The 27,015-nt window shown below is 47.8% G+C and overlaps 1 protein-coding gene across 3 annotated transcripts in view; it reads left to right on the plus strand.

Moving 5' to 3' along the window:
- The window catches only part of HIPK2 (homeodomain interacting protein kinase 2), a 174,251-nt gene that overhangs the window by 97,078 nt on the left and 50,158 nt on the right, over positions 1-27,015 (plus strand). For all 3 annotated transcript variants that reach the window (XM_041002163.1, XM_041002164.1, XM_041002165.1), the window contains exons 3-4: positions 25,965-26,088; positions 26,371-26,490. In XM_041002163.1, the coding sequence (XP_040858097.1) occupies positions 25,965-26,088; positions 26,371-26,490 (244 nt within the window). The remainder of the gene's footprint in view (positions 1-25,964; positions 26,089-26,370; positions 26,491-27,015) is intronic.

A 27,015-nucleotide genomic window follows, 5' to 3' on the forward strand; every position in this document is an offset into this window, starting at 1 on the left:
TGGGGCTTCTTCCTAAGCTGGGCCGATAATGACAGCTCATCAGAGGAAGAGGACACAGGCTTGAAGAGCAGTTGTCGGGGCTCCTGTAGAAGAGACTTGTATTTGGGTCCAGGGTTGTTCCCCAGGGTTTCCCACTATGCTAATCTTATCCAGCAATATGAAGGAACCAGCCTGTACCAGCTTCTAGGAACTGGATATAAATAATCAGGAACTTTATAAGTTACCACTTAAACTCTTGGTCACTTGAAATAGCCTGTGAAGGTTGAACTTACACTGTAGACATTGGCAACCCTACAGATCAGCCCCACTGCACGCCACCTCTCCCCACCCCCAGCCCAGGGTCAGTGTGCCAGCAATCCACCCCCATTGTCTGTAATAAAGAGCATCTGTTTTAACCATGGCTCTGTGGAATGTGGACAAGCAAACCAGGCATAGGGAAGGTCCAGGTTTATGTCCTCTGGACTTTTTGCATTCTTTTTTCCCCTTCTTTATTGTGCCTAGCTCCCCGTGTGGGCGCTCATACCACCTCCAGTCTCCTGCCAAGACCTGGGGCCGCTGAGTTTCCCTGTCACTGGATATGCCAGGGAACCTCAGAGATCCTCTGTTTCTTGGAATAATTCTTTCCTTGTTATGTATCTAGATTGGCTAACTCTCTGCAAGAGGTGCCTCCCACCCCTTTCTCAGCACTAACCTGCAGGACTGTGAATATCAAATGAATTCAGCCATTGAGCTCGGACTTGGAAACACCTGGAGTGTTGAGAAAAAGTGGTTACAGGTGCCAGGCCCAACTTGAACGTAACACAATGCTGCAGGCTGTAGGCAGTAACAGCCTAAATGTTGGGGACTTCAGGCTGACCTCCCAGCAGCCTCTGTGCCCCTGCTGTCTGGAGAAAGCAAAGAATAACTTAAGTCTATTGTGTATTTTCCTCATTTCTTTTTTTAAGAGAAGATTTAAATAAAATCTGAATGATGATGTAAATGCCCCTTGGTAGATGTAATAGACAAATTCAGCTTTGGTCATGCAAATTCTCTTTGAGTTTGTCCTGAGGCTCCAAGTCAAAATATTGCTTGTTTTTACTTTTCAGAGGTGCCCATGGTGTTGTATTAGAAATCACAATGCCCTAACAGTGCCTTCTTGTAACTGCTGTGCCTTATTGGTTTCCCAAGGGACTGACAATGTGTGCATGGCTCGTGGGGCTGGGCTGCCATATATAAAATTCAAAAACTGTGGGAGGCCTTGTAGCAGTGTGTGAATTGCCAGCCAACAAACTGTTTGTATATGATGAACTTTTCTTGGCAAATAACTTATCCAGAGATGATTTTTTTTTAATTGTGGAACAACTTTGAATCTCCATATCCAGTTATTACTACAAATTTTTCATTAAGGGAGTTGAACTATAAGTGCTCCTTTAAAAAGCTCTATTTCAAAAAAGTATTTGGGCCCGGCATGGTGGCCTAACAGCTCAAGTCCTCATCTTGAATGCACCGGGATTGCATATGGTTGCCGGTTCTAATCCCGGCAGCTCCACTTCCCATCCAGCTCCCTGCTTGTGGCCTGGGAAAGCAGTCGAGGACAGCCCAAAGCCTTGGGTTCCTGCACCCGCATGAAGAGCTCCTGGCTCCTGGCTTCGAATCGGCGCAGTACCGGCCGTTGAGGTTCCTTGGAGAGTGAATCATCGGACGGAAGATATTTCTCTGTCTCTCCTCCTGTCTGTGTATCTGACTTTGCAATAAAAATAAAATAGATTTTTAATAAATAAATAAATAAATAAAATGCATTTGTTTATCTTTATTTGGAAGGCATTTTTGCAGAGAGGAGAAACAAAAAGATCTTCTGTCTTCTGGTTCACTCCCCAAATGACTGCAACGACAGCTGCCGAACCAATCTGAAGCCAGTAGCTTCTTCCATGACTCCCATGCAGGGTCCAAAGGCTTTGAGCCATCCTCTACTGCTTTCCCAGGCCATAAACAGAGAGCAGAATGTGAAGTAGAGCAGCCAGAACACAAACTGGCACTCATATAGGATGCTGACACTTTCAGGGGGAGGATTAGCCAGTTGAGCCATCACACCTGCCTGCTGAGAATAGATATTTTTTTTAAAAATACATATTTTGGGCCCGGCGCGGTGGCGCAAGTGGTTAAGGTCCTTGCCTTGCATGCCCGGGATCCCATATGGGCGTCAGTTCTATCCCGGCAGCCCCGCTTCCCTTCCAGCTCCCTGCCTGTGGCCCAGGAAAGCAGTCGAGGACGGCCCAAAGCTTTGGGACCCTGCACCCGCGTGGGAGACCCGGAAGAGGCTCCTGGCTTCGGACCGGCATAGCATCAGCCGTTGCGCTCACTTGGGGAGTGAATCATCAGACGGAAGATCTTCTTCTCTGTCTCTCCTCTCTGTATATCCGCCTTTCCAATAAAAATATAATTTAAAAAATCTAAAATAAAAAAATACATATTTATTTGAAAGGCACAGTAACAATGGAGACAGCCAGAGATCTTCCCACACTGGTTCACTCCCCAAATGAATGCAATTACCAGTGCTGAGGCAGGTTAAATTAAACCCAAGAGCCCAAAACTTCATTTTAGTCTTCCATATGGGTAACAAAGGTTCCAGTATAAGGCCATCCTCTGCTACCTTCCCAATTGCAGTAGCAAGGAGCTGGATCAGGACTAGAGTGACTGGAACTTGGCCTAGAACTTAGACAAGAGATTCCAACATCATAGGCAGCAGTTTAATGCACTCTACCACAGCATGGCCCCAGTGAGCCTGTTTCTAAAGAGATTAAGCCAAGTTAATATGAAGGCAGATCAAATAGATTTGAATAAAGGGAATAAAAGCAAGATCAGCAAAAGAGATGGAATGTAGCCAATAGAAGTTCATAGGCTATTGACACTTTTTGTAGGAAGCATTTGTAATGCAGATCAAGGACAGGGAATGAAGGGGAAAAAAATGATATTCCTACTGCAAAGCTATAGGATAGCAGTTAAGGTGTCAGTGACAGGCCAGATCGGAGATGCTTGGAGCCCAGGAAAGAATCTCTAGATGTGTAGAAACTGTAGCTAGGCCTTTGAACTGGGTTACTGACAAGAACTGTAACCCCTGGGTTCAGGGCATAGAGAACCTAGCAGAAGAATGGACATGAAAAAGATTGCCTTAACTTGGAAGGGCACGGGCAGAGTTGAATGCTGTTAAATTGTGACTATTAAATTTTTAGTTGCATGAAATGCATACCTGTGGTATGTTATTAGAATACCAAGTGTGATTTGAATGGCCCAATTGTGACACATGGCAGGCAAAAGGTTAAGAAAAAGGGCACTCGGAGAAGTAGGGCAGTGAAGGATACATGGACAGAAGGGGCCTAGAAAAGCAATTCAGTTCATTAAGGTAGTTCTCTTCGGCCAAGAAAATCCCTCTGGTCCCTAGCAGCAAAGACAGAGCCCTATTGTTCTTGGTCAGCCAGTACCAATACCTCAGAGAGAAACATGTCTATCAATCGCGTCCAGCCTTCCCCCTCCAGGAGAGAAGTAAGCCCCGCTTCCATAAGCCATCATTGTACTAACAATCCAACTTCTCTCCAAGCCACTGAGAGTGGTACACAGGTAGGCCCTGGTCACGCAGATCATTTTCCATGTCGGGTAGTTCAAATGGAGAACCCTGGTTGAGAAAGTCTAGCAGTGCAGTGAGCAGAAACTAGCCTCCCAATATAAGCTTAGCAAACATCCCGGCATCCTACCGGGCTGATGCAGAAGATGGGTAGTTGGAGTTAGGACCATTCAAAATAAGATCACACCCTTGCCTCACCACTCCTCCCAACTTTGGTCTACCTATCCAAACTCTTAAGCTAGCCAAGGTTAAGTCTTTTATTAAGAAGCCAATTCTGTGCTTGCAGAAACTATACTATAATTTGTAGCGATTGGTTTATAAGATAGATGTATTTTCTAAGAGGAAAATTCTGTTTTGGTTTGTTATTTGTATAGTATACATTGGAAGAGTTTACTAAATTTAAGATGAACAGTTTTGCACGTACATTACCCCTCAGTTGCTCTCTACACTAACAAGTAAGGAGTTTAGACAGGAATGTTACATATGATTTTACAGTTGAGGACAGTTAGGCTACTTACACTGCAGTGACTCACCAGGAACACAACATGAGTGAGTGGCAAAGTTGGGTAAAGAACACAGGTCTCTGAAACAGAGCATCTAGAAGAATGATGGTCAAATCAATCAAGCAGAAATCAATACTGCTACACCCAGAAACAGTTAAGTGCCCCCATAGACTCTTAAGTTAAATGGAATGTATATAAAAGGAAGGAAGAAAGATCTAGAATGCATCAGAAGGTTCCTAGGGGAAGACCTGAAACTGAATTTTGGGCAGAAACAGGACTGAGAAAACTCCAAGGTCCAGGAGAGCAGGGGACTGTGGCGGGGGTATTTTGGCTGTGGGAGGAATGTGTAGGTCTGATCTAGTTGTAGAAGTAGAGAAACTGACAGCAACTCAGCCAGGGTACATCCTGGTGATGTACCAGTCGTGTGAAACATGGAATGGGCTAGGGTCAGGTCAGAAGGAGCCTTTGGGTTACTCCAATAGTCAAGACCCAAGATGCTGAGGCACTATGTAACAGATAGCACCGGATGGCATAATATTGCTGTGGAGATGCAGCTGGAAACTCTAAATTAGAGCCAAGGAGGGGAGTGGACCTGTACCCTGTGGGTGTTTAGCAATTGAAGAAAAGGGGGAAGCATTTTAGATCCTCCTCCCCAAAACAAAATGAAGCAAAAGCAAACAAAACTTGAAAGCATGGAGGAAGAGAGTATAGCCCCTGTATGCACAAAGGACTGTGAAGATTCTGACCTGGTGAAGAGAGAGGATGATAGGAACTGCACTTGGAGAGGAAACATTGTGGAAGAATGGCTGCTACAGGGACCTGCCAGCACATAGAATTTGGATTATCATGTGATGAGCAAGCTGGTTCTTGAGGAATGAAATGGTGTGAGAAAGCAGTGTTAGGAAACCATGCCCACAGCAGACTGTAAATTAGATTTCAAGAGAAAAGGCGTAGAGGCAGAGATTCATGCCAGGGGACTATGTCCATAATCTGGGTGAGGCCTGGAGAGTTAATGACATAGGGAAAGAGAAGGAATAAGTGACTTGGAGGTACATTCCAGCAGTGAGGGCAGATGTGACAGGTTGAGGGCCCCCTTAAGCATCCCAGCTTTACAGGTGGAAATATGCTGGTTCTCCTGGGAAGAAGAACCTCCTCCTTTGAAGAGGAACCCCATTTTGGAGGGACAAAGGTGGTAAGCGCACCTTGAGGCTTTCAAGCAGAGGTGCTTAATCAGTGTTCAGGAATCTGTGCCTAGAAGCTGAAGAGAGGTTGGGCTGGAGGCGGAGCTGGTTGATGCCCATGCCAGACAGCGAATGAGTTCAACATGGGAGATGGGACAGCGCATCTCGAGTGAAGAAACCAGTGCAAGAAGAGGAATAGGTAGCAGTAGAAGAGAAGGAAAGAGGGTGTAGGAAACCAGTAGCTAGCCAGTAAAACACATGTAAGTCCCGTGGAGATTTTGAAAGGGAGTTAAGGGGCTAGGCATGGTAGCCTAACGACTAAAGACCTCACCTTGCACCACGCCGGGATCCCATATGAGCACCAGTTGTAATCCCGGCAGCCCCGCTTCCCATCCAGTTCCCTACTTGTGGCCTGGGAAAGCAGTCGAGGATGGCCCAACGCCTTGGGTTCCTGCACCTGTGTGGGAGACCCAGAAGAAGCTCCTGGCTCCTGGTTTCTGATAGGCTCAGCTCTGGCTGTTGTGGCTGCTTGGGGAGTGAATCAACAGACAGAAGATCTTCCTCTCTGCCTCTCCTCCTCTGTATATCTGACTTTCCAATAAAAATAAAATAAATCTTAAAAAAAGAAAGAGAGAGAAAGAGAAAAGAAAAGAAAAGAAAAGAACAGAAAAGAGTTAAGGGCATCAGAGCAAAGAGACCTAGCAGGATGGGTCAGTGGCTGTCCAAAAGAGGCAGTCTGCAATGAGGAGCACCCCTGCTCTAGGGCAGCCCCCCAAGTCCCATGGGCCTCATTGGTGCTCATTAAATCTGCATCAGATCGCCCCTTCTCCTAGAGATCTCCTGCCCCCAAGCCTTCTCCCAGAGCCCAGCAGGAAGAGTTCTCTTTGCTTAAAATCATAATCAGGGAGTAGTCTGTGCCTCACATACAGATTTAAGCAGTGATCTTTAGTTGGAATTGTGAATTCCCACTCCTTGCACATATTATTGCTTCAAAATGTTGAGTTACATTGAAAATTCTTGATATATTTGGTGACTTGGTTGAGGAAGACAATGTTGGATGGTACTGGAGCAGTATGTCCAGAAGTGCAGTGGAGTCAGGGTGGGGACCAGTGGTTCTATTTCAACAGCATGAAGAAGAGAAGCAAAAGGGAACAGAGCAGGTAGAATTGAGTGTGTTTGAAACAAAAGCAGGAAGAGGGGCTGATGTGGTGGCCTAGCCTGCTAATCTTCTGCTTGTGCTCTGGCCTCCCTTATGGTTACCTGTAGAAGTCCCGGCTAATTCACTTCCAGTCCAACCCCTTACTAATGGGCTGGAAAGCAGTGGAAGATGGATCAAGGCCTTGGGTTCCTGTACCCATCTTGGAGAACAGGAAGAAGTTTCTGGTTCCTGGCTTTGGACCTGTCCAGCTCTGATCATTGTGGCCATTTGAGGAGTGAACCAGTGAATGGAAGATAGTTCTCTCTCCCTCTCTCTGCAACTCTGACTCTCAAGTTAAATAAATAAACCTCTTTTTTAGGGGGGGGGGGGTGGGAAGAACAAAACAGAAAAGGACCCTGCAGTGCCGGACAAGCTGAAGGTACTGCCAAGGATAGAACTGCTGTCCGGGTCCCTCACACGTGCTTTCCAGTGACCAGCCCCACAGACTCCCCGCCACCCTGAACTCCCTGCTAGCCTCCTTTGCAGGGAAACCGACAGCTTTGTTCTAAAGGGAAGATTGACATTTGCTTACTTATCATGCAATGCTTCATTTGCCTTCCTGGTCCACCTCGCCCCGATTTGCATTGATTACGACTGTTGTCCCCTGACTGAGGGTGGCCCTTGCCATGAATTCTGCACCTTGTGGGTACTTGGAATGCAAGCAAGCTGCCCATCGATACCTCAGCTCCAGGCTCAGGACCCATTCCTAGAGATACTTTCTTATTCAAGTGAATCCCTCCCCCAGTTGCAACAGCCCTTCATGTGAATTAACTATTTTCCAGTGCTCTTTGTTGCCTGTGAATGTGTAATTGCGTGTGATCAGAAGGGAAGCATTAATAGGATCCTAGAATCATGGTGTTGGCAAGGGCTTTAGAAACCACCCTATTCAACCTCCCACTCACAGGAATCCCTTCAACAGCTTTTATTTCACTTATTAATAGCCTTTCTCTTGCTCTAAACTGTTCCCCAGAATAAATATCGGGTGGGTGATCCAAAGAGTAGCTTGAAAGTTGATATTACCAGGAATATTGAGATGAACAAGCTCTTTATAAAAAGACGACTTTCACTAGGCTTGTAACATCCGCCCTGCCCCCTGCCCTTCCTGTCTGAGTCGTCCCTCTCATAATCCCCATACCGCCTCCCCGTAGAGACAGCCTTCTCAAGGAGGGCTTGGAGGGCTGGGGTCCCACAGCACTGACTCCCTCTTTCCTAAGTGCAGCCAGCAGCTCTGAGCATGTGCTTGTAATGGCGTTTAACTAGAAGAGCTTCACTCACATGTATATGTGTTCTCTGTGATTGAGGGGAAAAGAGGACATGGACAGGCAGACCTAGCCCTGTGTGACTTTCATCATTCAGCCAGCTCACCTTCCCTGGGCTTAGTCTCCAGTCGAAAAATGAAGCCAGGAGAGTGGGTTATTCTCCCCCCAACTTTTGCCAAGGTGGATATGCGGTAAGGGCAGGAAGGCTTTGTCCATGTAAGCTGTCTCCTGGAGATTTCCTTGACACCAGATCAGGTAATCCCAGGCTGTGCCCTTGAAGCACTGAGGGATTATTTCTATTGCTCCTTTATCACCTGGGCTGCTCAACAGCCAGCTCTCCCAGGAGGCAAAGGCCTACTTCTGTAGCTCTGCTAGGCCACTTTTCCCTGCTTGGGTGGCAGTCCGTGAGGGGATTAGTCTCATAAGTCTCTGGGCCCATCATCATTTTACAGCACGCACAGATAGCCCAAGCGTGGTGTCACACACCTACTCATTTTTACAGACACCCTCATGCCTGGCAAGCAGTTGGAGAAGCCCTTGTTGGCCCTCTTTGGCACTACAGCTTGGGAAGTAGAGTTAGCATTAACAACCAGGAGCTTATCTTCCGTACAGGTGTCAGTCCCCCCCTTCTAGCCCACCATGTCCCTGCCTGGCTCTTCACCACATTCCTCGCATTCTCCTTGCTGATGCTATTTGTTAATGCTCAGTGCCTTCTGCCTTCTCTAAACCCTGAAGACCACCTAACATCTGCCCATCCTTCATGTTTTATTTAAATTCTGGCTCCTTAAAATCTTATTCCCCTGCAAGTTTGAACTTCCTGAGAGAAGACTGTCATCTTTGTTCACTGCCAAGTACTCAGAGCCCAGTACACAGTAGATGCTCAGGAAACATTGAGAGAGATTATGCCCTTGACACTTGGCAGAATCTACCCTACGTATCTGTTACTACCGCTGTACTCCTTCACCTGGTGATATAATGCTTCACAACAGAAACCATGACTGTCTCAGCTGCTAACAGAATATTAAACATACTCAGAGCTCGGGATGTATCAGGGATTGAGTTTATTGTGTAATCCCTCCGTCACGTAGCTGTGTCCTCAGAGCCTTGGCGCAGGAGGCCATGTGAGTCTCACGGAGGACCACCCTTGAGTAGCATGTTTAGCAAATGCAAAGCCCCCACCCCACCCCCACTCTCTTCACCCAGCCTCTGCTTCTGCAGGCAGGACAGTCCAGGGAGCATAAAGCTATTAGCATCACACTCCTCTTCCAGAAATATACAAAGGACTGTATGGAATTCTTCAAGCATCAGTTATCCAGTGGTTGGCTATTAAATCCTGAGTAAGCCACTTTGAAAACTGATTATAATCCTGTTTGCAATGAACAGCTGGCAGAAAGCCAACAAAGGATATAATATTGTATCTTGTAGGAGGGAAAATTCCAGCAGATACACTGAGTTATGGCGCCAGAGCTTTCCTTTCTTCTGTTATTGTAAATTATTGTTATAGTAAAAAAGCCAAATCAGCAGAGATGCAAACATTTCACTTCCTCCCTGCAGAGGCCTTATATAATGAAGCACTTCCTAAACAAATTCTGCCTGAGTTTCACCTGAGATCCCATCTACTAAAGTTCACGCTTTTTAAGTTCTAAGTTGGCCCTCACCTCTGGTATATCTGTTGACTAAATTCTTTGTTTAATTGAAAAAGTGAAAGCTATTTTTTTTATATTTACTTCTTAAAAAGTGTCCCAGTTTCATTAAATAGCTCTTACTCTACCTCTAATCTCTGTGTTACAGATTCCAGACTCAAGTGTCTTTGGTGCAGGCAGGTACAGTGCATGAACTGGTACAGAAAGTAGCAGATGGAATACACGTGTGCCATTTAAACTGGTTCCACTACTAAGCCTGAGTTCATACTGCCATGAACAAATGTGGCCAGAGTTGCCCAAGCTTGTGACTTGCAGGGAAAAGCTGGAAACCCATACTTTTAGGAAATATCTGAGCTCCACTAACTCATAGTTCCAGATCCACGCAGGCCACACCATTCGTGTCTCCATGTTAGAGTCTTCATGTTCGGTAGCCTAGCCTGCTTTGTCCCATCCCTTTAGTCCTACCTACTTCTAGATATCTTAAAGTCTTCTCAGGCATCATTTTCATTGTGCTGGTGTTTTGTTTTGTTTTGTTTTCACTGTGTTCCTTACCTTTTTTTTAAGGATTTATTTATTTTTATTGGAAATATACAGAGGGGAGGAAAGAAAGAGAGGAAGATCTTCTATCCACTGATTCACTCCCCAAGTGACCGCAACAGACAGAGCTGAGCCAATCCAAAACCAGGATTCCAGGTCTCATGCAGATGAGGGTCCAAGGCTTTGGGCTGTCCTCGACTGCTTTCCCAGGCCACAAGCAGGGAGCTGGATGGGAAGTGGGGCTGCCACAATTAGAACCAGTGCCTATATGGGATTCCAGCATGTGCAAGATGAAGACTTTAGCTGCTAGGTTACCACACTGGTCCCTGTATCCATTACTTTTTAAGGGAGTGTTTAGAACTAAGCTAAATAAATGAAATAAAGCCATCAGGACAGGGACCAGTACAGTGTCAAGTATCAGACAGCTGCTGCTCGAATCTGAATCTCGAGTTTCCATTGTGTGTTGCGAGATCCTTCCTCTCTTCCTAGAGCTACACTCACACGTGGGCATGACTTATCTTTCACTGTGTGTATTAAATTGTCTCAAAATGTAACAGCTCACCCAGTGGACCTGTATTGTCTCACCATTTCCATGAGGGGGGACCTTGGCAGCAACTTGGCTGGAGAGTGCTGGCTTAGGTCCTCCCAGGGGGTTGCTGCAAGCCCTCAGCCAGGACTGTCAGCATCTGAGTGCCTGACAGGGGCTGGGAGAGTTTCCACAATGACTGACTCTCATGTCCAGTGAACTGATGTGGGCTGCTGGCAGGAGACCTCGGGGGTTTACATGTAGCCCTCCAGTAGGATTCTCTAGGTATCCTCACTGCATGGCAGCTGGCGTCTTCAGAGACAGTGCTGCAAGCCAGAGCAAGCCACAGTGCCATCTAGGACCCCCATCTCAGATGTCAGACATCATGGTTTCTGCAGTGTCTTAGTGGTTACACAGCGTTTCCCTTCTCAGTGTGGGAGGTGACTAGACCACCAAGTTCAGTACCAGGAAGTGCTGATCATCAGAGTTCCGTCTTGGAGGCTGTCACAGCTGTGCTCATCACACATCCCCAGTGAATCCTCTTCACAGGCATGATCAAATACTGAGAGCAGCTAAAAAAAATTAACATTTTTGTCACAGTGGTTTGTACCTCATGGTAATCCCACTGACATTGTGTTCTTGAAACCAACTCAGAAATTAAATATTGTATTGCTATAGTCCATCTTAGGCCTGTCTTCCCTGAATGTATCTAAACTCATTTTAAAAAGTAAATCTTAAAGTCCCTGCTGCCCCCTGGGAGCAGTGGGAATAGGTGTGCTTTTCGAAGGACTCTCCTGTTCTTACAGGCTGTGCCTGCTCCTTGGGCTAGAGTCCTCGTTCACACATTCATAGTCACCTGCCATGATATTTTTCTCTTAAACCTATCATTTTTTCAGAGGAAAGTCATCAGGGACAAATAGTACCTTCTGTGATATATTAAAGACTAGCAGCACCCAGACCTACCTTGGGACCCTCCAAACTTCTGAGAAGAGCCAGTTGCCAGTTAATTAGCACAGCAGACAGGGAGAAGTGGGGTTACACCACTTCCTTTCCTGCACCAGTGCCTGGTACCCACTTGTGACCTCCCCCCAACATTAGGACCAAGTAAGAGCCACTGATGGCTTCTGTAAACACCTGCCCAGTGTCACCCACACACAGCCCTTGCCTCCCTCCTTGAAGGCCAGCCCAAGCCTCCGTCTGAACCTGACTTTGCCTGAAGAAAACTGTGCAGAGGGAAGGAAAGGTGGCCCGTGTGATTTCCCCTCATTGCCAGTGCATGTTTGTTCAATAAACAAAACCTTACACTGGGACTTGAAGGTCAGCCTGAGCCATGTGCGCCAGTGATCCGGACCCCGTAACATTTATGCCTGAGCCTGGAAGAAAGGGGCCAGCCTCAGCCCACCCCCTGCAGCCACCCGCAGTGGCAGTGGACACCAAGTGAGGGTGTTGGTAAATGGAGATGAAATGTATAATTCATCAGGCCGTGGCGGCGTGGGATCTGCGGAAGGGGTGGTAATTACAGAATTGAGAAATGAGGCGGCCATGTGTAAGTGACCTCTCTGGGTTAGAGGCTGCTGTGATAGATGGCCCACGTTGTTCTCCTCCTGACCTTTTTCTGAACTTCCCCTTAGAAAAACAGAGAAAATAACAGTTCTGCCTTTTCCCATATTGTTTTTGCATAATACCTTCAGATGCCAGCTTTTCGTGTTTCTGCTCTTCCGCTCTGGGTTTGTTTTCTCCTCCATACCTTGCTGCCTCCCAAAGAAAAATGTAACTGCTAAATGACTCTATCCCAGCGCTAATGATAAATATAGAGGCTACTCAAATATGTGTGCACAAGGAACACAATGTACATGGGGAGAGGGGAGGGGAGAACTGGGAGCATCCTTCCTACTGTTGCCCCACCCTCCCTGGCCAACCAAGACCAGCCCTGGAAAAGGGCCTCAGTAGTACAGCAAGCCGTGCAGAAAAGAGCTGAGTGGGAAGTGGTTGTCTGGAAGGAAGAGGATGGAACGTGGTGCCGGAGCTGCAGCTCACAGCGTGGAACCACTTCAACCAGACGGGCTGGTGCAAGCAGGCAGGAATGGCACTCATTCACGTTAAAGCTGTTGATGCAATCCCAGGGGGACAAATGCCAAGGCCGGGAGGCGTGCATGGGGCTGCTTTCATCCAACTCCCAGCACACACACGCACCCAGAAGACTCAATGTCACTCTATCAGGGTGCATCGCCCAGCCTGAGCCCTGACTCCCTTGGGAGGCCCGGCACTTTAGGCTCTATGATCATTTGATGGCTGTCAGCCTGTATCCAGTCACAGAATCCCAGAAGAAGGAAGATGGAAGACTTGTGTCTGATTTTCCACACAAGCCAGAGTCACTAACGACTTGGGCAGAGTTGTTTCGCTTAGCTGCAGAATTGAATCTGGACCTGCTGAATCTTTTGGGTATTTGAGCTTGTTCTGCTTTTTTTTTTAACACTCTCCTTTTGAGCCCGGGTGGAAAGGAACTAGACAGTTCTGTGTCAGAGCCTTTCAGACTGGGGACAGAATTTGGTTAGCTCCATTTAGTCCGTTAATGCTGATTGAACACCTGCTGTGTGCAGCCCAACTGCTGCCGAGCTGCAGCCCAGCAGCTAAGCACTTCCTTAGGAAGCAAATGTAGGTTCCTCCTCCTCCAGGAGCTCTTGATCTCGCAGGGGGAATCCAGGACAGCCTAGATCTACGCATGCACGCACGCAAAGACCTACTTCCAGAGCTACCTCTCTGTAGGCGTAAATGACGTCGCGAAACTCCTATACTTCGACAAAAAAAAAAAGGAAGGAAAGAGCTAAAGAGCTCTTTACACCAATGAGCACGGACATCTGAAACAGGTATTTAATCGCTTGCCTTTTCAATTTTGGTTAAGGGGCCCGGCAGCATTGTGGCATGGAGGTTAAACTACCTCCTAATATCCCAGCAGACCAGAGGGGGGCCAGTTCAAGTCCCGGCTACTCTACTTCCAATCCTGTTCCTTGCCAGCGACTTGAGAAAGCAGTGAAAGATAATTCAGTTACTTGGACCCCTTCTATTTGGAGATCCTGATGAAGTTCCAGGCTCCTGGCCCAGTCCTGGCTGTTGCAGCCATGTGGAGAATGAACCCACAGATAGGAAATTTCTCTCTAATTCTGCCTTTCTTTTTGAGAGAGAGATTATTTTTATTGAAAAGGCAGATCCACAAAAAGGAGAGACAAAGGCAAAGAGAAAGATCTTGTGTCCGCTGATTCACTCCCCAAGAGACCGCAATGGCCAGAGCTGAGTCGATCTGAAGCCAGGAGCTAGGCGCTTCCTCCGGGTCTCCCATGTGGCTGCAGGGTCCCAAGGCTTTGGGCTGTCCTCGACTGCCTTCCCAGGCCGTAAGCAGGAAGCTACATGGGAAGCGGGGTTGCTGGATTATAAACTGGTGCCCATATTGGATTCCAATACACGCAAGATGAAGACTTCAGCATTAGTACTGCACCAGGCCCACTAACTCTGCCTTTTAAATAAATAAACAAACAAATCTTTAAAATATTAATAGAAGAAACTTTGGTCCAAATTTAAAAACAAATAAAAAAAGCAAACAAACAAGAAAAACTTCCCTGGCTGCCTCATCTCTCCTTTCACACAGTTTCTTGGCTTTTTTTTTTTTTTTCTTGAAAGAAATAATCTGCTGTGCCAAGCCTCCCCTGTTGAACATAGCTTTGTAGTCAGGTTTGTTGAAATTCCCATTATCCCACAAAGAGTTTGCTTCTTGCCCCTGCCTTCCTTAAATGGTGAGAAACACCTGTTTACTTCCTGCCCACACAGTCAGGCACTCAGTCCAGCAGATACCTGTCTCTTGAGCCTCTTCTCTGCTCCGGGCAAGATGCTTAGTGGTGTGCAGGAAGCCACATCCTCGGCGTCTTTTGGTCTTCACTGTTGAATAGTGACAATGATACCGTGGCTGCCTCGCCTTCCTCCCATAGCCATGACACTTTGCTGGCTGCTCGAGGTGTACGGAGCCTAACGGTGCACAGTCCAGGGTCTCAAGATGCTTCCCGTCGATGTGAGAAACCCACCAAGGGTTTGCCTCATTTTTAATAAAAGAAAGGGGAAAATGTAGGAGATTGTGGCCCAGCAGCAATCACCCATGATGACAGCATCCTGTGCCAGAACGCTGGTGAAGCAGCAGACAATGGGTACGGCACTTGAGCTACTGGTATCCATGTGGGAGACCCAGGTGGAACTCCTTCCTGGCTTCAGCCTGGCCCAGCCCTGGCAGTTATGGCCATTTGCAGAATGGACCAGCAGATGAAGAAGGAAAGAAAAAACCAACCAGCAAGAAGATGAGTGAGAGAGCAGAGGTGAGGGCCGCCATGGTAGTGCAGCAGGTGCACGTGATGCAATGGGAACAGGCTAAGAGGCTTCTTCATCAGAGAGGTGCTCTTGGTGCTGGGGGAGCAGGGCAGGCTCTGAGTAGAAGGCCTTGGAAGCAGCAGCTGACAGAGCTGTTTACTCTGGAAGCCAAATGGATATGGCCTGGCCATGTCAGAGACTGCTGTCTCTCTGTCTGCAGAGGCAACCCACCGTGAGGTCCCTCTCTGGCCACTCTGGTTGTTCCTGTCCTCCTTCCCACTCTCTCCCTCCCCCATGGAGTCCCAACTGATGTAGGGCAATTTGCTGACTCCACAACCTGGTTAGCTCACTCTGCTAGAGGAAGGTTCAGAGCCCTAAGAACCAAGTGAGCATTCTGACCTCTTGACTTAAAACTTGCTCCCTTGCAAATCCATGAATATATGTCCCTCTTCGTAGATCACCCACATGCCCTGCTGGCAAGGATGAGGAAAGCAGTTTATGAAGAGATGGGGGTGATGGTAACATCTTGCACACTGTGCTCATTCTGCTGTGGGCTTCAGTGGGTTCCGGGTTGCACCCCAAGAAGTTGAAGGTTCACGATATTTTCAGAGCCAGATGGGGTGTGTCTGCTGCTCGCTAGCACCCCCTAGTGGGAGATCGAAAGAGCCTGCATAGTTTTTCCTCCATGACTCAAAGAGAAATAGAAAAGGCAAACTTGGGTTCTGTTTTATTTTGTTTAGAACAGGTTGGGATGGAAGGTTTTTTCTAAATAAGCTGCCCTGGGCTAGAAACTCAGAGTTGATGCCCATCCTCTTTGGCAGAGCTCTCCCGTTCCTAGCTCCTGCCAGAGCAGAACAGTGAGCTGCCATGGGTTTTGTCATGGTCCTGACCGTAAGCAGACCATGCTGGGAAAAGATGGACCATGGGCAAGTCCTTTGGGAGGGCGCCTCCTACTGAGAAACTGGGGGAAGAGCATGGGTCAAGTGGGTCCTCTTTGGCTGGTGTATCCTCCCAGTAAAACCAGGACAGCACATGCTTCCCCAGGGCTCAAGGCCAGCCACAGTCACAGGCTCCTCTTACCCCATGTACAGACAGACCCATCCTAGACAGACCCATCCTATACTTAGTACAGGCAAACCTTCTCTATCAGCTGAGATAGATTCTGGCTTTGTTTGAAAACTCACTTAGAAGCTTAGTGGTTTGAACCCTTCCTTCTCAGTAATTGTCTACTAAAAGCACAAGAGGAGAATCCTCCTCTGATAACACCTGTATTAGGGAAACTACACCCCACTTCCCCCAGGGTTGCAGTGGAAATTCATCCTCTAGCATGCCTTTGGTGCCTTCCCTCAGTGGGTTCTTTTTCATTGCTGGCTCCCATTCCCCTGGCTGGTGACACTGAATGCGGCTCCCGTTCGAAAAAGGAGCAAATTTCTGCCTTCATCCCTCTTCCCCATGTCCCACGCTGTCAAACCTTAAGGAATGGTGACTGATGAGCCCACAAGCTATATGACCAGATGCTGGGGTGAGGACAGGAGCTGCTTCCTGCTCCTCTCTGGGCATAGCCCCTCCTCTGGGAGTTGGGAAATCCTAGGGGCTCTTCCAAGTGGGACAGGGGAACCCTGGCAAGGGAAGTGTCATGATTCTTCTGCCTCATGTCGGTTCGGATTTGTTCACACATCCCTCAAGCAGTTACTGAGTGCTCACTCTGAACCAGTCAGCGCTAAATGTTACCACAATGAGAACTTTTACATTTAAATCAACAACATTGTAGAGAAGCCCTATGACTTTCTCAGTATGTGTTGGTCTGGGGGGAAGAGCAACCCTGGATGTAGCAATTGGTTTGTGTGGAAGGGGCCAGACTTTTCCCTGGCCTGCCTTCTTATTTTCACTCTCCTGGGAAGCAACATGCCCATCAGGCCGAGATACTGTGTTTGCAATTGATCCACAGAAATTGCAAAATTCCCTCCCCCTGCAGAGATGAGGGGAATGGCCTTGGAGAAAGCTGAAAGGAGACAGCAGGCGACAGTGCAGTTTGGGTTAGGCCTTCCTGGAATCAGGAGTCTTCCCCTGAGAAGCTCCAAATGCACATTTTCAACCCGCAGCGTCAGTCAACAGAAGAACAAAGCACAAGAAAAACAATCAACAAAAGGAACTGTGATAAGGAACATCATGAAAGCATGCCCAAGGCTTTGTCTCCTTTCTCTCACACAGCCTGCTCATTTTGCCCAGCTTTAGGCCTTTGTGTGCACCTGTTCAGAGCCTCCTGGAACAGAACACGGCTGAGGCTGGGGTCCACCCCACCGATGCACACCCTTCCCGGGCCCATGTGTACAGCCTGTACGTCACTACCCCTGTACACTGGTTTCCAAGTCCCCTTGGGAAGACAAAGAAGAAGGTTTTTGCTTGTTTGTTTTTGTTTCTGGTCCTGAGGGTCAGGTTCATCACTTAACCAGTAGTGACACTGGTCTTTGCTTCCTGCTAAGTTACTGTGTTATACATGTTTTGTTGTGCATTAATTGGTGTATTTGCTATCTCTTACACACACACACACACGACTAAAAATCCTGCACAAAGAACACAAGGCAGTATGTGTGTGAAGAGGCTCACTCGGATACATTGCAGAGAATCATGATTCCAGTTCCTGGGTGTCAGGTGCTTCTTAAGGCTTTTACTGAGTATGTACTTCATCAAAAGGCACCAGAATAAAACCCGGGCTGGTTCTCCTGTAGGCCAAAGGATTTTGGTAGACCAGCAGCCTCTGGCTTCCTGGCAGAATTGGTAGAAGCTGGCTTGCAAGATGCTGGGCCACCCAGACTGATGGCTGGTTACGGCACCTATCAGGAGGGTAAGGATTATGGGAGTTACAGGGCCGCATTCCCCAGAACTAGAACTGTCTGAAGCTAGAATCCAGGAACTTCCTCCGGGTCTCTCATCTGTGTACAGGGCACAAGAACCTGGGCCATCCTCTGCTGCTTTCCCAGGCCATAAGCAGGGAGTTATATTGTGAAGTGGAGTAGCCAGGACTAGAACCAGCACCCATATGGGATGCTGGCACTGGCAGACAGAATATTAGCCTGTTACACCACCACACTGACCCCATTCTTTCTTTGCCTTCCCTTCCCTTCTTGCTTTTCTTATTTTGCCAAGCTACCTAAGTATCCTTTGGGTAGCCCCTCATCTCTAGCTGTATTTTCTTCATTTTCTTTTCCATGCACAACTGCATCACAGAAAATTTGGAGGCCACCATCCTAATCTTTGAACATCTGAAAACTGGTATCTGGTTCACCCTAACATCCTCAGAAGCCTTTGGAAGTTATCTGCAGTTTAAGTTCCAGATCCATTCTTTCCTTTTGATATATAAGCAGCAAAATTAGATTTGGTTGATCAACAGTTCAGCATGAAATGTCCACTGCCAATGCAAATCAAAGAACCTCCACCCTATCATTAACATTGTCCTGGAAATAAACAGTGGAATGAGGGGAAACCACCTTCCTCCAGGATATTGTCCAGGTGTGGCCCAAGAGGAAGACAATGCCTCATTCCTGTATCTTGAGCATTTTTGTATTTGAATGGCTGCTCAAGCTCTCAACATGATCCCATCAGCACACAATTTGGTGGACATGACGGGTGACTCCCAGGGAGAGTCCCCAGAGCGATGACCTCAGCTGCCAGTTTGACCCCTGTGCTTCAGTAAGCTCTAACCCACCCAAAGGCGTGACTGAAGGCTCCTTCCTAGCTCTCTCCTTTGGAAGGCATATCCTTGCTCCTTCTCAACAGTGCTCCATCACAATGTCTTCTGGGACTCATAACTGTACCTCAGAGTGCTGCTAGGGGCCTGGGGTCCACAGTGTTGGGACCGATGATCAGTGCAAGCTAACGTCGTAGGGTTCCTGCTCAGCCCTACCCTGGCTTACATCCAAGTTCTGTGCCCCTGTGTCTCATTTTCCTTCTGCACGTCTACCTAGCATCCCAAAGACAAAGTGATTTCTCTTACCTCCTGTTTGCCCAGGAAGCTTTTTCAAAAACTGGATCCCAGGTTGGCCTCAGGTCATTGCTATTTTGAATCTCCTGGACTCTTCCTTGCATGCTCCAGGTGCTGTCAGTTCATCTCAGGCACGTGCTGCTCTTTGTTTTGCTGGCAGGCTTGCCTGCAGTCAGAGGGTCTCTCCCCTGTCTGTGTGGCCACCTTAAGGTACTCTCTAGTCCTTCTCTTGCTGTCCTGTAGGTAGCTCTGTCAGGCTTCCGGCTCTGCTTTCTCACAAGGAACCCTCCCCTTTCCACTCCTCCCATTTCTGCCTGCTTCTCGGCTCCTGTGTTACTTCCATGTACTCTCTTGCCTCCCCGGCTCCGGGTCACCAGCTCAAGCAGTGGCTCAGAGCGCGTGACAGCATTGACAAGTCTTCTTATTTCCGCAGTGGAAACATAAGATTTAACAACCCATCTGAAATACGATTTTACATTTTGATTGCTTCTGCCCCAGCCATACTGAGGTTATTTTCAATCTACATATATTTGCGAGAACGGGCTTTTTCCCTGCAGTTCAATTCAAGTACACCTTATAATATCAGTGATTATAAAATACCATGGACTAATAGAGTGTCTTGCTTCCAAGGAGTTCAAACTGCTTTATAATTCTGCTCACCACAATTTATCTTCATAAGTTGCTGCAGAGACAAGAGAAAAAGCAAGATTAATAATCACATTTTATATATGGTGAAATAAAAACTCAGAAAAATTGGCTAACATTTTTTGCAGGAATGTACAGCTCTCCCATGCTCACTGAGGGGTGTGGTAGATTTGTTGCCCAAGTGGGGAGTGGTCATGAACCTTGTCCTTGTTGTCCTCACATCCGGCGTGACTGACCACATCAGCTCTAGGCTTTTAATAGGCCTGGGAGGTTGGGGTGAGAAAGACATCATACTTCTGTGTCCTGCATCCCAGATGGTTAATGTTATGAGCAACACCATGACACTGTTGGCTCTGCCCACCCAGGTCCTTCGGCCCACAAAAGACCCAGCCCAAATCCATTCCCCCAGGCTGCATTTCTAGCATGCCACAATGACTTCTCAAGACAGTTCTGGGCTAGCATTGTGGCATAATAGGTTAGCCACCACCTGCAGTGCTGTCTTTCCACAAGAGTGCCACTTGAAGTCCCAGCTGCTCTACTTCCAACCCAGCTCCCTGCTAATGCTTCTGGGAAAGCAGCAGAGGGTGGTACATACACTTGGGGCCTGACAGCCACATGGGAGAACTGGATGAAGCTCCTGGCTTCAGCCTGACCCAGCCCCAGCCATTGTAGACATTTAGGAAGTAAGCCAGTAAGTAGAAGGTGGGATTTTGTTAGGAGAACTTCAATCCTTCCTGCACAGGACCCTATACGGCCTGCAGCTAGCAGGGGACTGAATGAAAGAGAACTCCCAAACTGAGAGTGAGTTTTGCTATGCATGGGAACAGAACAGGGGTTGTTGGGAAGGAGTATTGTTTCCAATACTATGTAGTAGGTTTTTGGTTGTAGGATATATTATTCTTCACACTATCCTTTTTAGTACAGATAAATGAAACAGAAAATTTTTCATATATATACTTTAATGTATTTAAATGCTTTTCCTAGCATTTCAATGTACAAGAGGGAACTTGGGCTTTAAAATGGAGACCAAGCATACTCTGTTTATTTCAGTGCCATCCCGTGGACTCAGACATATCAGACAAATGATTCCGTCTGAACTGACTGCCCACTGTGGGTGATGTCCTGTGCTTCCCATGAGGCATTGCCAGCGCCAGCAGCAGGGAGCAGATCTGATGGCTGGGCCCGAGGGCACAGGGATCCACTTTGTGGTCCCTGGACCCCTGTGATCACTACCCTGAAGAGCATGCGCTCTGGACATGATCTCAGAATAGCCTGTCAGCTTTGGGCACTGCTGAGAGCTGGTGGAGCTTTCACCATTGATGGATTTTTTTTTAACATACTGTAGAAAAAATACCAGAATTTTGGTCTTACTATGGAAATTTTGGCAAGGAATGTTGCCTCTCTTAGGTGCAAATTTTGTCTGACACTTTGTGTATGTTTAAGTATTCCTAATGTCCCAAAATAGTGACGGGAGATTCATTCAGATGCTTCCTTGCTGGAACAGGGGCAGGCTCCTCAGCAGGGGAGGTGAGGAGAAGCAAGTGACAATTGAGCTGTTTACAGAACCTGGAAGAACTTCGTTTCCCATGCTCAGGAGCCAGCAGTCTTACCTGCGCTATAACTGAGCTGAGAATGAAAATGGTCCCCGTGGAAGAAATTGGAACTGGACAATCAACCCACAACTCCACAAACTCAGATGCAGCAAAGCCAACCAGCCACTGTCTTGTCTTAGGCCATGTTGCAGCGGGGAAGGGTGATTTTCCAATTTCAAAGACCACTGACAGCTGTTATAGGGATAGGGAATCGCACTTGGTCCTGCCCCGGCACTGTATGAGGTGCTGGATTCAGTGCAAAGGCATGGGAAGAAGCTGTCCTGTGCCTGAGAGCCATCCCTGCCTGGCTGCAGGTAGACTCGCTTCACACCTCTCCTGGGAAGCCCACCCTGCCCAACCCTCACACCCCGCACATTGTGTGTGAGCTGCACATGTGTGGTGGCCCATAATGAGACAGCAGGCTCCTGGAGGAGCCCAAGATTCTGGTTGGATTTTTGCATCCTCGCCACACACACAGTGCCTGGCACACAGCGACACTTTGTCCATAGTGGGTGAATGTCTGAATAATCAAGTGAATGAAGAGAGCTCCACCCAAATCCTCTTGATGGCAATGAGCTTCACTAAAAAACTAGACATATCTTAGCAGCCATCACGTGTGCTTCAAGTGAGCTGAACAAATAGAAACAGGTCTTCATCTTGACTTTTGGGCTTCCAGGAGCTCAGAGCCTTGTAGACTCACAGCAGGGGATGGGCATAGCACCCAGAGTAGATGAATTGAGAGAGAGCACAGTAGGTGGTTTTGGAGAGGCCTGGATCGAAGAGTTCTCAATTTAGTGAGTAGCAGTTGAAGCCAAAAGGCTTCCAGACAGAGTTAAGAGGTAGACTCTGGGGGAGCATCCTGACGGGCACAGGATAAGAGCTCTGCACTGCGCCTCTGAGAGCCCACATGATCCAGATGCCACCTCCAGCACTCCTGCTGCCATTCTCTCTTTTGCTCTAATTCACTTGTGAACTCCCTAGGTGAGTGTTCCTCAACTCCCCTCCACAGGGGGATGTGGCATGCATGCCTATGCTCTTCCTTGGGCTGAATCCTGCCCCCTCAAGCCCGAGCTTTGATTGCTGCATGAAGATTTGTTCCTTCTACTCCCCTTTGCCTGCTGTGCACTACTTTAGACCTTTCCATCTGAACCACATAGTTAATCACTTTCTTGTATTTTTTTAAGGTTTATTTATTTTTATTAAAAAGGCAGATATACAGAGAGGAGGAGAGACAGAGAGGAAGATCTTCCATCCGATGATTCACTCCGCCAGGAGCCTCTTCCAGGTCTCCCTTGTGGTGCAGGGTCCCAAGGCTTTGGGCTGTCCTCAACTGCTTTCCCAGGCTACAAGTAGGGAGATGGATGGGGAATGGAGCCGCTGGGATTAGAACCAGCACCCATATGAGATCCCAGAGCATTCAAGGTGAGGACTTTAACTGCTATGCTATCACACCAGGCCCCACTTTCTTGTATTTAGTCATGCTTTACTGATTGCAGGGCTTCCCAACACCAGGCACCGTGCTGCTTTCGTGTACTTGGCAGGGGAGAGGAGTTGGGGTTATGGTGAGGGTAAGGTGATTGGGAGAGGGTTGTAAAGTGACATTTAGGGCACTGTCAAGGGAGACTGGTCTGTGGCAGAGACACTTAAGTGGAAGGCAGCCTTCCGAGAGCCAGCAGGGAGAGTATCAGATGCAGAAGCAGCAACATCACCCAAAGACCCTGAGTGCAGGAGGAACTGGTATGTTCCAGGCGTGGAAGAGTCACCAGGATGCACTGAGCTCACTGAGTGGATTACAGTGGCAGTGCAGAGGCTGACCAGGTCCTTTGATGCAAGTCCGTGAGCTGCAGAAGGATTCAGATAATATTGTGAGTGCACTGGGGAGCCCAGACCACTTAAATAGGGGAGGTGTGACACATGACACCTGGCTACTTTAGAGGAAGGAAAGATGGGATGGGACATTCCGGGTGACACAGGGGTTGCCAAGGCCAGATCAGTGGTGGCAGTGATGAAGAACTGATCAGTTTGTGCTGGACTGTCAAGCATGATATGAACGATTTGGATGGAAAGGATAGAAGAGAGGGAATACTCAAAGCTCATTCTCAAACTGAAATTCCATTTCAGGAAGGAGTCGTTGAGAAAAGAGATGTGCTCCCGTTTAAGCAGGTCAACCTTGAGGGGACTGGGAAGCACCGCCACAGAAGTAACAAGATGAAAATCCATACAAAGGGATGCCAGGATGGAGCTGAAAACTCAGACATGAGAATAGACTGTAAACCCTTGGGAGCAGATGAATTGCTGTAGCAGCTTCCCAGGGTGGCTGAAGCAAGCACCACAAAGTGCCTGGCTTAAGACCAGTGGGTTTTTGGAAGCAGGTGTAGCAGGGCCATGCTCCCTCAACAGGCTGCAGAGAGAACCTTTCCTGGCCTCTTTCCACTTCCTAGTGGCTCAGGTGGACCTCCTTGTGTGCAGCGTCACACCAATCTCTGCCTCTGTCATCACATGTCCATGTTGCCACTCAGTGTGCAAGTGTCCCTTAAGACAAGGACAACAGCCACATTGGAACAGGACTCACCCACTCCAATGTGACACCATCTTAACTAACTAGATCCTGACCAAAAGACTGAGGATTAGGACTTTGGTGTATCTTTTGGAGGGAGGGCAACCCAGTTCAACCTGTGACAGAAAGAGGAGCAAGTGCCTGGAATTTTGCCAAAGTGCCATAGCAAGATGGGAAGAGACAAACCCCAAAACCCACAGACCAATAGTGAGATGTGTTGACAGCCAGGTGGTTCAGAACAGAAAGAAGCATCAACTGTGGGAAGGAAAAGTGGCTTCCAGTCCCAGGGCTGAGAAGTTGCCCCATGCATAGGAGTTGTGGAGACCACTGCCCGTCTCAGCATCTAACAGAACAGCTTCCATGTGGTGTCAGAGGTTGAGAAGATGCTGTGAAGTAAAGTGGAGGAAGCCACAGGGGCAGATGACCCATCACACACAACCTCTGCAGGGAGGAAGGGGGGTTAAAGACAATATGGGGTTTGGGTTTTATTTCTGCTTTGTTCTTGGGTCCCACTTCTAACATAGGAGCTGCTGCAGCTAGCCGTGTGCTTGTGTTGGCTCTGTTTCCCCATCTCTGTTTTATGTACACCTCTGCATCCAGCCTTCGTTGTCTGTGTGCTGTGGAGGTCCTTCGCAGGCAGGACTGTGCTGCTGCATCTCTTCTCTCCCAGTTGTGAGCACTGTTCTTTGTGGTCACGAGAGAAGTACTCAGCTGGACATGCGATGATGCTGCGGGGCCATCTCATTCTCTTGGTGGACTCAGAACACTTCCAAAGGCCCTGTCTATGTCATGTCAAACATCAAAATCAGTGTCTGCTGTCCCTTGAAATGATCATCACTAGAGCTCCTGGCTGTTGCTGGCATCTGGGGGAGTGAACCAGCAGTTGAAAGATGCTCTATTTCTCTCTCCCTTCCTCCCTCCTTACCTTATTCCTCCTACCCTCCTTTTCAGACCAAATGAAAATAACTAACCTTTCTTTCCAAAAATTTCAAAGAGAAGGGGAAGGGCTGGGTAGAATGCTTGCAGCTGCTTCCAGCAGTGAGAGGACAGAAACGATGGATCCGCTAAATGCTCTGGGAGGCTGCCTACTGCTCACCCCTGGCAGTACACTGCCTGGCTGCAAGGCTGGACACTGTGCACTCCCCATGCACCCATCTGCAGCTTCCGGAACTGAATATATCCCCCTTTGTGTGGAAAAACTATAATTTTGCAGCAGACGTTTTATTTGTTTGTTGCAGTGTTGTTACAAAGGAAACATTAGCCATAAGAGTAAATTTGAAAGGGTGATGTGTGGGGTAATTTTTTTTTAAGTGGAAAGAAGTTCATCTGGGAGATCCAAGGATGTTGGGAGCATTTCTGATTCCTTCTCCACCTTGAGTTCAGACATGAGAGATGACCTTGACAGAGGCAGGCATCCTTAGCCCTTCACTCTCATTCCAGCCGGTGAAGGGTGATGGAGTAGCCTCTTTTAGCATCCCCGTATCAAATGGGGAAATTTACTGAGAAAACAGAAGTTGAGATAATGCATTCTATTATCAGCTGAGTGCCTTGAGCCATGTCTTTTTTAAAAATAGAAACTTTATCTCTGGAATTTTGAGCTAGGTTTCCCCCAACACCTACTCCCCCCAAAACCATGGCACATTCTTAGAGTAGATGTACTCTGCGGACCTTCTGGGTTTGATTGCCGACCTACACGTGGAATTTTCTCTCTGAGTTCATGTCTTGTCTGTTGTGTGAGTGGACCTTGCTTCTGAGCAACTGCCAGTCAGCCATGGGCCATTTACAGCAGAATTCTGCTCAATGCTCATACTATGCAATCACAAGCAGGGTTTTATCTCTGTAATATTAGAGAATTTTGAAGATTATCTGTTCAGAAGCTACTGGGAGGGGAAAAAAATGTGTCCTTGGGAATAAGGGATGCAGATTGATTTGAAAGAGGTCATTGGCATGAGTGGATATTAGATTTAATCCTATTACTTTGGGCAGAAGGAGCTTGTTTTATTTGTTACTGTAAATAGGCCACCAGCATCCCAGAACTGCTTTACCTAAATCAGGCATTCTCCAAAAATTGTGTTCCAGGTTTTCAGCTGCAGAAAATGACTCCCAGGTGTCTCTAAAGCGGTCATTGGCTCCTTGGGTTGGGATGTGATCGTAATGAAACCAGTGGATGTGGTTCGCCTTGGTCTGTTTCGAAGCCTCAAACCTGCCCTTCATCTTGGCCTACCATCCTCCTGGGTCCTCATCTAGTGGGGAGGACCTAGCAGAGGAACAGATGGGCCAGCACCTGTCCCAGGAACCACAGGCCGCCTGAGGGTGCGTCGGTAATGGATTTGGGAGTCAGAAATCATGTAGAAGCAGCTCTGCTCATGGTTTGTCTCGTCCTTCTGTTTCAGGGCACCTGAGATCATCCTCGGTTTACCGTTCTGTGAGGCGATTGATATGTGGTCTCTGGGCTGTGTCATCGCGGAGCTCTTCCTGGGTTGGCCTTTATATCCAGGAGCTTCGGAGTATGATCAGGTGGGTCCAGGTAACTTGGGCAGCCGCAAAAACACCTCATTCTTTTCTGGGGTGATAGCCTGGGTTTGTATTTCATTTGTGACATGACATAGTGCTGGGATTATAGGGTGTTATATTGCCCCCAAACCTTAGTTTCCTTGCCCTTATTACTTCTTTTTTCTTTACTTCTTTCTTTCTCTTAAAAATTGTCTTTTTGTTCTTCCCAAAGCCACTAGAGTCATTAGTATACTGCGTGTATGGTGACAGTAGGAGCCCTGACCTGCTTTTCATCTTTTCTTGCAGATTCGGTATATTTCACAAACACAGGGTTTGCCAGCTGAATATTTATTAAGCGCAGGTACAAAGACAACTAGATTTTTCAACCGTGACACAGACTCACCGTATCCTTTGTGGAGGCTCAAGGTAGGAAGTTCGTTCCCCCTGTTTCCAAATGGTGGCCCGACACTGGGCACATCTCCCGTTGGTGGGGAGCTTTCAACATGGGTCTCACCTTGAATTCAGCCCACATAGTGCAGGAGGCTGCGGCCTGGTGATGCCTGCGTGGCTGAGGCTGAGGGTTCAGAATGCCTCTCTCCCTGGGCTGTTGGCCCAGGCCGAGCTTGAATTCCATAGCATGATTGCCGAGCTCCAGGGATGTGATCCGATACGCCTTGTTAGCCGTCTGCTGTTTGCAGTGAGCATAAAGGAACCAGGAGCCCACAATCCTGAGAGAGGCAGAACCAAGGCCCACGAGCTCTGGGCCACCCTAAACAGTACGCTCTTCCTCAAAGGGAAAGTACACAGGAGCCAAGGGGGCACAGAGCCTGAATTCTGCCTGGAGCAGGGGGACCAGGAGGGAGCACTTCAGCTAGGCCCCAGTTGAGAAGTAAGGATAAGCTGCCAGAAGAGCTCGAGTATCACAGGGCCCCAGAGAGGGCTCCAGTTCAT

This window comes from Ochotona curzoniae, unplaced genomic scaffold (genome assembly GCF_017591425.1).
Source record: "Ochotona curzoniae isolate NIBS_2020 unplaced genomic scaffold, NIBS_Ocur_1.0 scaffold_2476, whole genome shotgun sequence".
NCBI classification, from domain to species: Eukaryota; Metazoa; Chordata; class Mammalia; order Lagomorpha; family Ochotonidae; genus Ochotona; species Ochotona curzoniae.